This window comes from Mastigoproctus giganteus, chromosome 8, assembly GCF_048544385.1.
Source record: "Mastigoproctus giganteus isolate SK-2022 chromosome 8, ASM4854438v1, whole genome shotgun sequence".
NCBI lineage: Eukaryota > Metazoa > Arthropoda > Arachnida > Uropygi > Thelyphonidae > Mastigoproctus > Mastigoproctus giganteus.
Window position 1 is genome coordinate 169358395 of NC_143582.1, and position 17704 is coordinate 169376098.

General features: G+C 35.4%; 1 protein-coding gene across 1 annotated transcript in view; it reads left to right on the forward strand.

Moving 5' to 3' along the window:
* The window catches only part of Nup98-96 (nuclear pore complex protein Nup98-96), a 770989-nt gene that overhangs the window by 453375 nt on the left and 299910 nt on the right, over positions 1–17704 (forward strand). The window contains exon 24 of the mRNA XM_090379042.1: positions 12053–12343. Coding sequence (XP_090235168.1) covers positions 12053–12343 — 291 coding nt within the window. The remainder of the gene's footprint in view (positions 1–12052; positions 12344–17704) is intronic.

The window sequence follows — 17704 nt, forward strand, 5'->3', positions numbered from 1 at the left end:
GGCTGGTAGGGAATTTCACTGTAGACACCATACAGTCTGGGTGGTATTCTCCACCATGTCTACAGCGAATCATGCCTCCCATCAGAGCCATGCAGGTTGAATTTCTTCTCATCCGAGAAAATAACTGACTTCCACTGCTCAGGGGTCCATTTGACATGCATGCTCCTCACACCAAATTAATCGGCTCTTTTTCATTTTTTTTTTTTTTTTTTTTGTCTGAGGATGGTCTTGCTCTTAGGACAACAGGCTACAAGTCCATTTTTGAAGGGGCGTTTTCTGACAGTTACTGCACTTGCTACCACTCCTGTATATTCTTCCCATTCTCTTTTCAGCTCAGACGAAGAAGCTTTACAGTTTTTAAGGCATAAGCACTTCAAAATGCTGTCCTGTTTTGGCATAGAGGCTCGTTTGCATCCGGTTCCTTTTTTCCTATCAGCAGAACCAGTATTCTTGAGTTTGAAAAGAAATCTACTCACTGTTGACTGATTACCAGACACCCTATAAGCGATATGACGGGAAGAACATCCTTCCTCACATAAAGCAACAATAGCACTCTCTCTTCCTGCACCTAACTCGCCATCCTGACACAAGCAAGAAATGACTACAACTCTTGGTTATATAGCTGAAAGTAACAGCTGATGCAATATTACGTCATTACCTATGCATGTCAATCTTATCTGATGCAGTCTTAAAAAATATTGCCATATACTTAAGTTATTCCGACTACAATTACGATTTTAAGGGGTGATGCACTTTCTTTGAACAACAGTAATTATTGTAATATAGAACAGAACTTTGATTGTCCATCACCCTATTTATCGTCAGTCTCTGTTAACCTTCACTTAACCCCACTACGCCATAATGCGTTCTGATATTTGCACCATGTTTCACTCAGTCTTTGTTTATAACTCACTGTATACTGTTGTACTTTAACCTCTAGTTTCATATTTTAATAATTTTTATTTAATAAACCCATTGAAATGACAGAGCAATGTAAGTGAGTAGTTTTGGGATTATCACAAAAAATTGAAATAATCAATCATTGAAGTATAACTTCGGTTTATGAAATAGGAAGAACAACAGTAAATGATATAAAATGTGATGCAGACAAAATTGAAAACCATATGTCAAAAATAGAAACCACTGACGGTAGAGTGTTAGTGTCAAGTGGCACCAGGGTTTTCTCCCATCTCCGCGTAGTATGCATTGTGGGTGTGAAACAGAACACTGTCAATGCCACAGGTTTCCACTGACGGTATAGTGTACAGTGTGTTCGTGTCTAACGACACCAGGGGTCCCCCCATCTCTGCGTTGCTTTCATTGTGGGTGTGACAGTTCACTGTAAAGGCCAGAGATTTAACGTTGTCCCAACGTTGTCCACACTATGCCTCATGAAGGCAGACCAGATACACTAGTATTTAGATATTTACTCTGGGAGGTCCTGCCACCTAATTTCCTTAAATTTCAGTGGCTAGGACCAAAAAAAAAAAAAAAAAAAAAAATATATATATATATATAAATATAAAATAAAATAAAAATTCTTGCTCGGTGGGGGTTAAGAAAATTGAGTAGAAAGGCCAAATGAGTTTAGTGTGAATGCAATTAAATTTAGTCATTAAAATTTTCAAGTTATGTGGGGTATACACTAGCGTATTAGGTAGTGTGGGGGGAGGGAGATAGAAGGCTGGAGGAAGATACAGAAATATGGGGACGATAGAGAAGGTGACCCCAGATAATCAGTGGGGCAGGCCCATGCCCCACCAGGCGAAGAGAGGAGTGGCAAGGAGGTGAGGGGATGGAAAAGGCCATCCCCTCCCCCTGCCGGGGAGAAGGGAAAAGATAGGACCATGCAAGGGAGCATGGTTTGAGAGCCAAAATGGCCAGCAGCAAGCTGCAGTTGGTCTTCAGTGGTATTGATGTTCCCATTGGGATATCACTCGTGGGACCAGGTTCTGTCCAGTTTAGTCAAGTCAGTTCTTGTCATTTGTTATTCCTGGTTGTCATGTATAGGGTTCAGTTGTGCTCCATTGGAGCGAGCACTTGTCTTCTTGCAAAGAGCTTTTGGGCTTAGCAGGAGAAAGCCAGGTACTCTTGTTTTGTATCCAGTATTGTGCTCCTTGTCTCCAGGACAATATAGGATCTTTGTTATTAGGACGGTAACGTTAAAAGCCATAAAACAATGAAGCTTGTTAAAAATGAACAATTGGATACTGCAATATTTCAGTGGTTTGTTCAAAAACATAGCCAAGGAATTCCATTGTTGAGACCTGTAATAATCTAAAAAGCCATTGAAATCAATAAAAAAAAAACTAGGCAGAGATCCTTCATTCAAGGCTAGCGTTGAATGGTGGACAAATTTAAGTTTTGCCGTGGTATACGACAGTTGTCGATCCAAGGTGAGAAGCTAAGTGCAGATAGCGCAGCAATTTCTGTTTATCGTGAAACAGAAACTTTAGTTATAATAATAATTAAAGTTTAATTAAATTTCATTAGGTTATGTATTATGTAATAAAATAAACAGGTTAGATGACCCATTCCTTTGTGTGTATAATATTTTTAATGTACGTATTCTATTATCTGTCTATTCAATTATTTGTCATGGTCTCGGTCTTGTACCCTGACTGATAATTGAAGTTCTACTGTAATTCAAATTGTAACCCTTTCTATTTTTCTACCCCTAATAACATGGTCTCGTGATGGGTATCGGTAAGACGCCTGAAATGTCACCTTAGATGTATAGTGGTGTAGGTGTACAATGGGCTATAAGCTTAATAAACTATAATGTTAACTTCACGTGTATAAGAGTGTTTATTAAATAAAGTAATTAATCTTCATGGAAAACAGCCACATAATGTCCTTCGCTAATTAACTATGTTGCACTTCAATTTTGTGATAACATTGTTGATGGTTGACTTTGAATGGTGTAGGCTGTGAGATTGCATGAATCAGCAAGCCAGCAATATGATTCCTGACAGTATCATCCTTCTCAAAATTGGTCAGCTTGGCTCTGCATTCCCTGTTGAAAACAACTATCTTACATGGCTCATACCATCCTTATATGCATGCCTGTCTGAATTAGTTGCTTATCCAGGAAGCATAGCAAAAACTGGTATTGTGATACTTTTTTGGAGGGTGGTGTACCTACCCTTCAAAAAATAGTAAGGTTTTTAATTTTTTCTTTCAGTTTTCAGTTGGTGAGGCATTTGCCAACTTTTAAAGATATAACTGCTGAACAAATGCAGGAGAATTTTAAGGAATCAGAAAAAATATATTGGTAATTTTTTTTTTAAATTAAGCAATTTTTTTTTATATTTTCATTTCAAAAATAATAGGGAAAACATAGTAAAAATTTATATTATGAAAAAAAAAAAAAAAAAAAAAAAAGATGAAAAGGAAATCACCAATATAGAAAACTTAATTTAATTCAAACAAATTAAGTAGCCAAATAATTGAGTTTCTTTGTGACAGTATAGTGATCTCATCATCATCAGTTGTCACTCATTTGAAAAGATTTGGCTTTAACCTTGTTGGGGACAGCAGAAAAAAATAAATCAAAATACAGTCAAACTTGGTTATAATGAGCGTCAAGGGACGGATAAAATTTCTTCATTATAACCATTACTCTCTATATCAGTGGGAGATGGGAAACCCCTGGAGCCATTAAACAATGAACACTTTATATCAATGAAGAGTTAAATCTACCTCCTATTTTTTCAAAATTCTCAATAACTTGATAAAAAGGTAGATTCAAAAAACAAAAGAAATATTAGAGATAAAAAAATAATATAAGTATATACCTATATATTATTTGTATTAATATGCTTGTATAAACTACAATACACTTAATACTGAACATGATTTCAATTAGTCTTTATTTATGAATCTTAAAATTGATGTTTGTTTTAAAGATTTCACTTTGATATTTCTTAAGTTTCCCCTTAAAACACTCAACACATTCGAAGTCTCATTACTTGCCTCAGTTCCCTCATAAAATTTTTGACTAATTGTGTCCATTGCACCTGGAGCTTGTGAAATTATCGGCATTGATTTTGATTCACTCTCAGTTGTCATGATATCATAATCATCATGTTAACGATCGTTATTATCATCTTTGTTGAGCACAGCATCTAAAATGTCACTCTCTGTAGGAAGACCACTAGTTAATAAGTTGTCATCGACTCATACAAATTCATCAGTGTTATCTGTATTAAAACCTACAACATTGTTACGTAGCAGCCATTTGGATAATGGTAAGTTATTTTCTTCATTTCCATCTTCTTCGTCTACAATGGAATTTCAATTGTTTTCTTCATTTCCATCTTCTTCGTCTACAATTGAAATTTCATTTGTATTTAATTTCGATTTCTTGAGCCAATTCTATATGTTTGTTGAAGTAACGTTGTTCCACACATCATTCAATAAATTTATAGCATCCAATATTGATATAGACTTGGTAAGTTTCTGTTCCTTTTGACTGATCAGATGTAGACTAGAAATCTTTTATAAAATCCTTTCAAACTCTTGATTACATCCATGTCCATTGGTTGTAAAATTGATGTTGCATTGGGAGGCAGAAACACTAGCTTAATGTTGGACAAATTTTGAATCTGGGGATGTGTTGGGACAGTTATCAACTAACAATCAAATATTTTTCTTCTTTTTGAATAGCTCCTTATTCCAATCATTTACGTATTGCCGAAAAATATCCGAAGTCATCCAACCTTTCTGTTTTTGCAGGATAATCCACAGGAAGTTTCCTTACGTTTTTGAAACACTGAGGTTTTAACGATTTTCCAATTACAAACAATTTTTTTTTTATCAGTTTCTGTCATATTTGCACATATTATTATTGTAGGAAGCAGATACAATATGATATCAATTTTTATATTTATGTTTAATGCATTAAATTAAGCTAAAATGAGAAATAAATGGAAATAAATTGACATTATAGATATTAAAATAAGAAATAATAGAAATAAATTGAAATGATAGATATTAAAATTAATCATGTTAAAATTAATCCATAGGGCATGGACCGGCAACGGTTACAACGGTTTTTGTAAGTCATGATGGCCCTGTATGTGCCCTTGGGGATAACTATTTACAAATATATACAGCCTCCTTCATTGTGAATCTTAACCCTGTGGTTTCTCGTTATATTCCGTGTTTGTAAATAAATTTTGTTTTAGTGGAATGCAATATATCTGCATAATGATGGTGACCAGTGTATTTACATTCATGGTGTTAATAACTCTGCTAGTGGGAATTTGGTTTTGTACATCCAGGTACTGTGCGGATAGGTGACGAACCTCGCCTATGCACAATTAACCTGGAGTTCAAATGGAGGCCAATTTACAGCTCTAATAGGAGCGTTTATGTTCTGTGGAAAAGATTTTTTTTTCTTTGATACTACTAGGATTAATGTTAGTTGGTTGCTGTTTGAGTTTAGCTTGTGCCGCTACGTTTATATGGTGTCTGTAATTGTCAGGTATTTTGTTTTTTATGAGGGTATTTTTCAGTTTTATTAAAGCTTCCATCATGTTTTCTAGGTTATTGCGTATGTGTATAATTCTGTTGGTTTGGTTTCTGATCATATTTCCATGTATATTTTTGGCTAAATTAGTTTCCCAGTTAGTTAATTTAATAGCTGGGAAGCTAAACTGGTCTCTTATCTTGAGTGTCTGGTGTATACGCAGTCATTTGTTATTGTGATTTGACTATCTAGGTATGTGGCTTATAGGTTGCTTTCTGTGTTGATTTTTTTTTATTGTCAGTTCTTCGGGATAAATTTTCTTAGCCATGTTGTCGGAATCTGCATAGTTGATGACATCGTCAATGTAACTGTAGTATGTGATGTGTTCTTTAATCTTATTTTCATGAAAGTGCAAATAGAGGTTGGCTATGGAGCAAGAACTACTTGAACCCATAGCCACACCTCTTATTTGCACATAGATGCTATTACTCATCTGTATGTAGTTATTTTTCACATTAAGGTTGATAAGGTCTATCCAGTACTGTTTTTTACATCCTAGTTTATCTTGATATTCTTTGTAATATTCCGAGAAATTAAATTGTCGTGTGATATTGTGGTGAACAAGTTTTTGAAGTCGTGTACATTTTGTTAATATGGTTGTTTCTAATATGTTCAATGTACCGCCTGTTATTGGAGGTGAATTTTGTGTTTGTGAGATTGCTGGTAATTATATTTAATTTGGTTTCCATTATTTTGCTAGATGTTTTGTTGTAGCTGTTCCTGCGTGTGGTGATGAACCTTTTCCCTGTTGGGTCTTTGTGGAATTTGAGAATCCAGTAAATGTATGGATATTGGGTGTTATTAGGGCTTACAATACCAGTCGAAATCTTAATACCAGTATTTTGGTATTTTTAATTTATGAAACCAGGATACCAGTATTCCAAAAACAAACTTTTTTTCAATAAATTTTGATGACAATTAGGTGCAATAAAGTAAGGAAAAAAACAAGTACTTAATTACTTGAATTCTTGTTTTAAATAAACTTTTATTGCAATAATAAATATTCTGAAAAAGACCATTAATATACAGTTATTCTAAAAACAAAAAAAAATACATATTATTTCTGCAAAGTTTAGATATGTTTAAGCATCCACACTACCTGTCCGAATAAAGTGAGCCCTTAAGAAACATAAGCAATCAATAGTATAATCATTTAAAATGGATCTAATTTTGGTACATATTTGATTAGCGGCAGAAAATGCCCTTTCAGATTCTATTCTGGTACTATTGTACTGAGATGATCATAGACTATCTCAGTCCATATTTTCTAGGCTTTCAACTTTTTTAGCAAAAATAGTTAAAAGTATTTCATTAATTTCCGACTCAAGTTCATCTTTTAAAATCTCGTTGGAGTCAGCCAATTTCTTATTTTGGAAAGAATTTGCGAAACTCTGATGTTCTGTTCCACTTTGGTCTTCCATGGTTGAATTATGTTCATCATTTTCTGAAGTAGAAAGATGTTTTATTTAGCGAAGTATAATTTTCACTATAGTGTCTTTACTGGGTCTGGGAGAGAGCAAAGAGTGGGGATAAGGAATAAAGAAGAGAGCAAAGAGTGCAGTTAAAGAATTCTTCACATATATAAATGCAAAGAACAGAAGGACAAATCGGATTGGACCCTTATGTAATGGATGTGGGATAGTATTAGATAACATGGCTGAAGTTGCAGATGAACTCAACAGTTACTTTGCATCAATATTTACATAAAAAAACCTTTGTGTCAATGAGATATTATGGAAGTGAAGTTGAAAAAAATGTAATTAATGACGTTGAAATTTCAAATGATTTATTAATGAGAACTTTCATTAATAATCATTTGAACCATTAATAATAATTTCATTAATAATCATCAACCACAGGAGGCAAGTAAGGCTCCTTGTGGTTGATGGCATATACCCTATAATCTTAAAGGGGGAGGCAAGTGAATGCATTGAACCATTATGAGAACTAGTTATGAGAGCATCACTGGACAGGAGAGATTCTGTTGGATTGGTGTAAATTGGAACATAAAAGCAGTTCAAGGAGTATAACAGGAAATTACTGACAGGGCCAGTCTAACTTCAGTAGTAGGGAAAATCATGGAGGCAATGATCAAGGGTGGCATTCAGGATCATTTAGATAGAAATGGAATTCTGTAGGATACACATCATGTTTAACAAATCTGGTTATGCATTTTGACAGGTCACTCGTGAGCCGGATTTAGGGAATAATTTCGATATTGTTTATTTGGATTTAGGAAAAGCATTTGACTCACTCCCACACGAGTGGTTACTTTATAAGTTGGAGCAGGCTGGAATCATAGGGAAAATCCTTAGACGGATAACACGATAGCTTGAGGGCACCTGGCAGAGGGTTGTGATAAATTGTTATTCCTCAGATTGGGTTAATGTAAAAAGTGGGGTTCCCCAAGGATCAGTATTGGGACCACTGTTTTTTTTTAATCATCTTAAATGACATCTGTGAAGGGATGGAGGGCATGAGGTGTATACTTACAGATGAGTTAAAGATCAGTAGAGTAGTTAATGATCGCCGCCAAGCAGAACTTCTTCAGAGTGACCTAGATAGACTTCTGGGATGGTCAGAAAAGTGGCAGCTATATGCTTTAATTCAGCAAAATGCAAGGTCTTGCATCTGGGGAACAGCAACCCCAAAATAACTTATCCACTTGGTGGAGTTGAATAAGATCAGTACCGAAAAACGTATTTTTTGTATCAATACCGGTATTTCAATAACGGAAAAAAATGACCAGGATCCCGATATTGTAAGCCCTAGGTTTTATTGATTTTTAATTTAATTTTCTTGTGTAATGCCATTAGTTTTTGGTGATTGTGTTAGTGGTGGAGCTGATGAACTTATGTCTATATAAAATGTCTTACAAATGATGCTGAAGTTGTTATTAGCTTTGTCTAGTGATAACAAACTTATTTTGTAGGTTTTTGATTTTTTGTTTATTTAAAATTTATCTCTTTATTTTTATCTTTTTATTTTGTTTATTTAAAATTTATCTCTTTATTTTTATCTTTTTATTTTGTTTATTTAAAAATTACTCTCATTATTACAAATTATTCACCAAGTAATTACCTAAAGTTAACCTAGCAAAACTGGTATAGAGATTACAGAAACGGGTATGTACATATGTCTGCTCAGAGCCCCTGAGGATGTAGCAGATGTATGGCCATGAGTGAGAATGTTAATTTTCACTAACTTTTGCTAATTTTCTGCAGTTTCTCCAGTATTCTCTAATCTTCTTTAAATTTACATTAATTTTGTTGTTTTTATATGTAAAACTACTTATACAGGTAGTTTTCGACTTTACGAGTTAATTCGTCCCCAGCACACGCTCGTAAAGTGAGAATTTATTTCTCATAGACATAATGTTAAAAATTGGGGTTGCGTTATCAACAACGAAATTAGTTAGCTAATTAGTTTGTTTAAACAATGATTGATTTTATCGAAAGAAATGAAAATGTAGCCTGTAAAATCAAGCAAATTATAATAATAAAGAAATTATTTATGACTTAGAAATGTTAAAGGATGTTTATTCTTCATCGTTGTGATCGATTAAATGCACACTCGTTGATCACTCATTATTGGCTCGGCACTTGTTGGTTTGTTGCACAAGGAGTTGTCGTCTTCAGAAATGTTTCAAGGGGCATTTGTTTCTAAGATAATCTTCTCTTTTAATTATAAATTTCACGATTGCATGCATGAGCATTTTTTAACGGCAGACACAAATTGCAACTAACACGATTTGTGTGGAGTAACAAGTTTACGAAGCTTTAAAAAAAAAAAGGAATGAAGAGAAGATTCTGAAAATTTATTTGTTTTTTTATACGATTGAAGATTTCAGTAAAGGGCAAACACATTTCACCATAATAACATAAAAACCCACAATTCCAGCTATTGGTATTTTTGCAAGTGCAAGAAGATCGAGTTTACTACCCATTTATAATTGCTTGCAGTAACAGAAAAGCCCAATAAACCGGAAAGTACAAGTTGTTTTTATTGTTTTATGGTCATGGCCTCCAGAAATGTGCTTTAGAAAAATATCACAAAGGCATTTAAAATTGATTCTTATAACGGAACATATGATAACGATGAAAGTGTAGTGCATTGATTTGAATTGGTAATTAATACAATTTACAAACCAAGCTCGTGGCCTTTTATATGGCCTTAAGGTGACGTGGGCTAGCTGGGTGGTTAAGTGCCTGCCTGGCAACCCAAAGTTTGCAGGTTCGGATCAGAGTAAATGCAAAAACTTTGGAAATTGCATTATGGCCACAGAAGCTGATGTGCCAACAACTAACAAAAAAAATAAGGTCACGCAACCTTAAAAATGACATTTTAGAGAGATAAACAGCTTAGTTATACAGTAAAAATTTCAACTTCCAAGATCTTGAAACGAATTACCAAAAAACAATGTGTTATTGGGTTCACATTACGATATTTTAACGATGCGATGGTGTCTCTGGAACTGATTAATATCGTAAAGTGGGTACACTATATTATATAGCTACACACATGGTTTGGAATGCGGTATTTATGAATGTTTAACATTCATTTTTTGTAATTAATGTTCATATTTTTGATTTTGTTGATACTTGATACTTGGTTAAAAATCTCGTAAACCCGGGAACTTGTAAAGCGAAAACTCGTAAAGCAAGAACTGCTTGTATATTTATATATAAGGCTATCCATACCAGGGTTTGATTTATATATAACTAGTGGGTTGGTTGGGGTCACTACAAACCTGATGCTCCCAAGTGGTACCATGATTTAAAAAGTAATAATGTAAAAATAAGTTAAGCGCGCGCGCACACACACACATGTGTGTGTGTGTGTGTGTGTGTGTGTGTGTGTGTGTGTGTGTGTGTGTGTGTGTGTGTGTGTAATATGTATTATAAAAATTTTGTTATTTAAATTTTTATTATAGCAGTAGTAAAATTGATATTATCAACTAATTTCAACATAGAGATAGAATGGGATATCCCTTTATTTTCCAGTTTATTCATTTACTTATGGATAAATTTATTCAAAAGCTATTATAACTCTGATACAAGGGATGTTTGAAATGTTCTCTCCTTAAGTATGAATGGTTTATTTGAAGAGTCTGGTAACATGCTACTTTTCGATATAGTCCCCTTTGGAGTCGATACACTTTTGCCACTGATGCCGCAATACATTGATTTCAACTGCAAAGAAAATTTTCTGTCGGGCCTTCATGAATGCATCCCCTGCAAAAGTGACTTCACTGTAGGTGTGAAAATGGATGTAAGCCAGGTATTTTTTCAAATTAGGAAATAGAGGAAAGTCCAACAGTGCTAGATTTGGTGAATATGAGGGATATTCCAATATTTCAAAACTGTATTCATGCAGCGTAGCCATGGCAATAACAGACTTGTGAGTAGGTGCATTATCCCAGTGAAACAAAACTCCTTTTCTGAGTTTTCCTCAGCATTTGTCTTTGGTGTTTTCACGCAAAAACATTTTACAAGGTCTGTATAATATGCATGTACAACTGTCTGGCCTTTCTGAACCTAATTCATTAGCATCACTCCATCAGAATCCCAAAAAAACCTATATACCATTATCTTGCCAGCAGAAAAAATCAACTTGGCTTTCTTTGGACGGGAGAAGAGCTGTGTTTCCACTATTCTGGACTGCTCCTTTGTCTCTGGCTAAAGGTGATGGACCCATTTACCATTCCATGGGTAAAAGTAAAAAAAAAAAAAAGTAAATTGCAGCCATTATCAACCCACTGCAGGATGGAAGCCTCCTCAACAATTCATGCTGAGGGAAATGGACCATAATCTGCCACGCTAGTCCAGTGCGGGTTGGCAGATCGATCGTATTCTGCAGTCAGGGGCTTGAACCCCAGTCTACTCAAAGAGCGTGTGCTACTGCACTCCTGCTCCTGACCACTCGGCTACGTCACAAACCTTTAAAGGAAATTTTCTTGATCTGCTTGAAAACAATGCAGATGTTCACTTGACTTAAACTCTTGTTGTTCTGTTATTATGTGGTACATTCAGACAAGATGCTCAAGATGCCATAAATTTACCAAACTATCATTCATCAATCACTCCTCACCAGATCATTCACTCTGTCAACAGCTTCTGAAATGATGGACATGGCAGATCTTCCAGGCCTCCCTCCCTCTTTTGAATTCTTTTGCCCACTTCTTAACCGTGGAATAGTAATGGGCATCCTCCCCAATGTTGTAACCATATCCTCATGAATTGCCTTTGTCATTAGCCACCTTTTTCACATATATTGGATGACTGTATGGTTCCATCTTTCCTCATTCACACAACTTTGCTGACTTCAGGACCTGTAACTAGAAAAAAAAATTATTAAAAAATTAAATATTGCATACTAAGGCAATGAACTTTTCAAACTGCTCTTGTATTTTAAAAACCTATAACTGTTGCTTACCTTGCTTTATATTAATTCAGAATTGGAATAGTTAATGTAAAAGTGTAATATACAAAGTGTAATCGTTGTTTCTCCTTTCTCCAGGTAAGATTGCAAGCCCAACTTTACAATTAACTCCATCCTCAAGAGAAAAATTGTTAGCACATTATCCTATTCTCCAAAGCAGTTTTGCACTTCAGAAGCCTACTTTTCATATTCATAAATCAGGTCATAAAGTGTCTCCAAAATTATTCAGTAGCTCATTCTTTTTCAACAAACAACACCTAATTGCTGATTTAGGATGCTTCATGGGCCATTCATTTCGTTCAGGTTGGGGACCCAACTGGTATCTTGCTCACATCGGTCAGCCACTTGGAGGACTGCTTCCAAATAAAAGTACTGTTTTTCCTTCATTTTATGAAATATTTCTGTTGTCTTAACATTAATATATTGGATTTTACTTAGAATATATCAAGATTGCTGTAAAAATAAAACAAACCAAAAGAAATCCAATTAAATTAAATTTCTGTCTTTCTGTCTATCAACAAAAAAATAAAATAATAAAAAAGAGTATACTGAATATGAAATTCAGTATACTCTTTTTTATTATTTTATTTTTTTGTTGATAATTATATGATAATTTCTAATTGCAGAATTTTAAGCAGTTAATAATTACATGTAACATAATGTCACTTAACTTCTATAATCAGGAATATTCTGATGTTGCTATTACTTAATGAAAAGCAAAGTTGCTTACACTGATTTTATAATGGAACATCTTATTGACTCAGTTTGGCCCATTCTCCATCTCACCATCATACTATATTTGTTACTGTAGAGTTTGTCTTTTTCCAAAGAAAAGAAAAGAAAAAAAAAAAAAAAAAAAAAGAAAGAAAACTTTGTTAAAACTGGAATTTTTAAAAAATCGGTGAAGGTTTTCTTAATTTTGTTAAAGAATACAGCTGTGATAAACATCTAAGAATATTTAGCCATACATTAAAAGGGGACTGGGATCAAATATTATTCTAGAGGCATTTCACTTCCAGTGTAATTCATACATTACAGCTAAGGATGGTGTACTCTATCAATTTAAAAAGCAATAAAGGCGCCTCCATAGCCAGGTGGGCCGGAGCAGCAGTGCATAGCACATGCTTCTTGATTAGACTGGAGTTCGAGCCTGTGACCACCAAACATGGAGGATGCGGAAAGGTCAGGGAATGACCACCGCATATCTCCAGAGCAATATAGCCTTAGTTGCTAATGCTCCTAAAAAACAACAAATAAAGCAATAAAGTTTATTTAAAGAAGTTAAAGATTATTAAAAACTAATATAATTAAAGATCGATTTTTAAAGAAAATAAATCGTCTTCAACTTAACTCATTGCCAGTAGTCTAGAAATATGAGCTGAAACACTGCCCTTTTCTGTCCGTAAATTAGTAAAAGCCACCTTCCTCATTAATCACAATAATTTTCCAATGCATCACAGCCTAAAAAATGTGCAAATTCTGAAATGTTTGTGGGCCTTTCTGGAACAGGACATGATCTAGCCAAGGAGAGGATGTTTTTGTGTGTGTGTGTGTGCGCGCGCTAAGTGCAGGGAGTTTCGGGAAATTAGGCACAAACTCAGCATTCTAATGGGCATCTTAGCTGTCCAACTGAATGCCAGAGCTCACTTTTGTGCATCAGGCAACACACCGGCAATCTTCAAAGCAGAATGCACTAGTCCCACAGGAGCTAGTTATTGTCAGGGAGTCAAGTAATATATTGTGCAAAAAAGGTGGAATAGGACCAGGGTATGTCTGCCAGGGGCAAAAGTTGAGGACATAGAGCAGATTTCAATTTTTTAGGGGGTGATATTGTTGTACGTTGGCACTAATGACATTGAGTACTACAGCATCTGCATTTACTTAATAAGTAAATATGCAGAACTCAATGTTGAAAAAAAGCCAGAAATTCCTATAAATTATCAGGCAAACTCGTCTGTAATCAAATAACAAAGAAGGTTAGGCAAACGAAGGCAGATTACAAGAAATGTTTGGCAAGGGATGCGAAGAAAAAAGAGCAAATCCTCCTTTACTTATATAAACACCTGAAGGCATGGGATGAATCAGGTTGGTCCACTTGACATCAGTGATTCAACTGTTCATGATCCGGCTCAGAGAGCTGACAAACTGTATCAGTATTTTGTATCTACATTCACACATGAGGAATTCTATAGGGAAGTGGAGGACAGAAGCTTATTAAACTCTGACAGGGATCTAAATGATTTTTAATAACTGAGAGCAAATTGGAGGAGAAATTGGTGAAGTTAAACATAAGAAAGGCAACTGGGATGGATGGGATCTATCCAGTTATATGAAAGGAAGCAGCAAAGGATATAAGCAAACCCTTGGCCATGATTATGAGAACATCCTTGGAGTCAGGGGAGGTCCCCACTGACTGGATATCTGCAAATGTATCTCCAATTCACCAAGGGTGACACGAGTAATTACCGACCTGTTAGCTTAACTTCTGTTCCACGATAAATAATGGGGTCACTGGTTAAAGAAGAGCTGTAGGATCATCTAGACAAGACCCAGTTACTGTTCAGACACTGCATGGGTGTGTTAAGGGGAAATCTTGCCTGAGCAATTTTATTTGATACAAGTAGTCTTCTTTGTGCAACAGTATTACAAGCTTTCCTGAAATCCATATACTTGGATTTCAGGAAAGCTTTTAATACTGTTGCACAAGGAAGACTACTGTACTAATTTGAGCAGTATGGCATTACGGGCAAGTTTGTGCAATGGATGAAGGGATGGTTGGGTAGTAGGAGACAGAGAGTGGTAATCAATGGACACTGCTCTTCGTTGACTATTGTTATTAGTGGAGTCCTCCTGGTTCAGTGTTGGGCCCATTGTTGTTTTGTATGTATTTCAATGATATTTATTAAAGTATGTCATGCTTAATATACAGGTTTGCAGATGATACAAAGGTTGGCAGGATCATTAATGACAGTATGCTACTGCATAAGGATCTAGAAGTGTTGGCCAGATGGGCTGAAAGTGCCAACTAAAATTTAATATTGACAAATGGAAAGTACTACATACAGTTAACAGTAACCAAAGAGAAATGTACCAACTGTGTTGTAGAGAATGAAAAAGACCGGGGGGGGGGGGGGGGGTAATTGCGCTGTCAGATATGAAGTTTTCTGAGATAGGCTGCCAGTGCAGGTTATGGGATCTTGTTAATGATATACAGGAATTTTGCTAGTAGAGAAAAGGAAGTGATTATAGTTTTGTATAAGGCAATGGTCTGGCCACGCCTTGATTACTGTGTACAGGTCTGGGGGCCTTGTTTTTGGAGGGATGTAGAGTTTCTAGAACAAGTGCAGAGAAGGGCAACAAGATTGGTGTGGGGGAAATGAAGGGATCCATTTACCAAGAAAGGCATGTTTTGCAAATTTCAGTGGCGGGAGACTAGGCACCTACGAGGTGATCTGATTGAGATGTGTAAGGTCTTGAATGGCTTGAGTAGGCTCAATACTGAGGGAACAATTTCAAATTGAGGAAAGTCAGTTTTAGAATAGATGTGTGGAAATTTGTCTTTAGCCAGCGGGTAGTTAATTGCTGGATTAAACTTCCATCTGTTGTGGAATTTGATAGCTTAAATAAATTCAAGGAAGAACTGGACAACCTTTTAGGACAAGTGGATTGGTGAAATCTGAGGGTTTTTTGTTTTTTTTTTTGCTTAGGCTGTGTAAGCTTGCTTTTTTGCATTACATGCCTCTACTAATTCAGGGGTATAGTTGAGGCCACATTATTCAGCATATCCAAAAAATTCAATAATTCATACATTTCCCTCCCCCCTTCTACTTTTATTTTATCTATTGAATGCATAGTCAAACTAATAGAACAAAATTTGTACAGAAAGATCTAAACCTCCTCAAAACTTTCTCATTCATTGCACAAACATATGTGATCTTAATTCCAATCATAATGCTGCTCATTTCCACTTACTGTTTACCAAGCACCTTCCTACTTTTTTCTGATATGAATCCCAATCATCAGTTGCTTCAATTACTATTTAGCTTACTTTTGCTGATTATTAGCTCTATTATTCCCTTTGCTTCAAAGGCAATATTTATGCACACATTCTCTCTGATATTCCTTATCAGAGACTTCATAATTTTGAATCTCTTTTTGATCTCCTCTGGTGTAAAATGTCTCAACATCATTCTGACAAATTCAATTGTTGTCTCTGTTTGTCTCCAAACCCTGCTAATTACTACGAACAATTTGAATCCCTCTGTTTGAAGCTCAGTTTTCTGTAGTCTGACTTTCCTAACAGATAATTTTCCTTGGTGATTTTAATGTGTATAACTCAGCTAACTTCAGTTTTCTGGTCAAGATGCTGAGGCCATAGTGCATGGTCAGTGTTACTGGTACTCTATGCACCTCATATCACAACTTCATGATAATTTCTTCCTCAGTGAATCTCTCTCTCTCTCTCTCTCTCTCTCTCTCTCTCTCTCTCTCTCTCTCTCTCTCTCTCTGTGTCTCGTCATTTGGTATTACAAGAATTCAAAATCTGCATGACTTTTGTTCTTCTTTCCATTGGTTGGATTATTGTTTTAAATCATCTGATCCTAATGTTTGCTGTGAGTTAGGATTAGTGCACCCAGGAAGGCTGCAACTTCTATCCATCTATACTCTCACCATCTGTTAAAGCCTGATGGTCTGCTGCATCCTCCGCTAAAGATAAAGCCAACTTACTAGCATCCCACTTTTATTCTAAATTCCTTTTTTTCCACATTTCACCTTTAAATCTCATCATTTATGTAAACCTTAATTTCTTCCTTTATTCCTTGGTTTTCCAATAAATATGGTATGGATGTTGGAGATAAAAATGTTGCATATTGTAATTGGCTTGGATCCAAATCTCCAGATTCAATTTCTGTCCAAACTAATGCTTTCAGTAGTTGTAAAAAAAAAATTATTTATCAGTTCAAACTTGATTGTGAAGCTATGAGTAGAAAATTTGCTTCTGATCCCAATGGTATAGAGCATTTCATCTATTGCTGTGAGTTAGGATTAGCACACACTCGAGAAAGCTGCAACTTCTATCCATCTGTACTCCCACCATCTGTTAATACCTGATTGTCTGTTGCTCAGCTAAAGATAAAGCCAACTTACTTGCATCCTACTTTTTTTCTAACCTTGTATTGACAATATTGGTAAACCACCTACTGCAACCCCCAGTACACTCTACTCAATGCCTCCTGTATTCTTCCATCAAAAGGATGGCAATAGAGTTTTGAACAATCTTAATATGAAAAAAGCTTGAGATTCTGATGATATTTCTCCACTTGTTCTCAAAACCTGTACTCCTGAGCTTACACCTGTTCTCTGTTGCCTTTTTTACATTCTATTATTCCACCAGTGTTTTCCCTTTTACATGGAAATTTTCTCGTATCCAGCCAGTTGCTAAAAAGAGTTTTTCAACTTTGTCCCATTACACTTCTACTCATTCTAAAGTAATGGAGAAATCCGTAAACTGCCAACTCCTAAACTATCTAAAATCTTCCATTTGATGAATGATTGCCAATATGGATTCCATCAGTGTTGGTGAACTGGTGAATATATTGGCTTATGTTACCCATCTTTGGACAAATCCAATGGAAAAGTTTGGTGAAAATCAAGCAGTTGCTCTTAATATATCTAAGGCTTTTTATTGTGTTTGCCTTCAGGATGTAAACAAGCTTTCATGTTATGGAT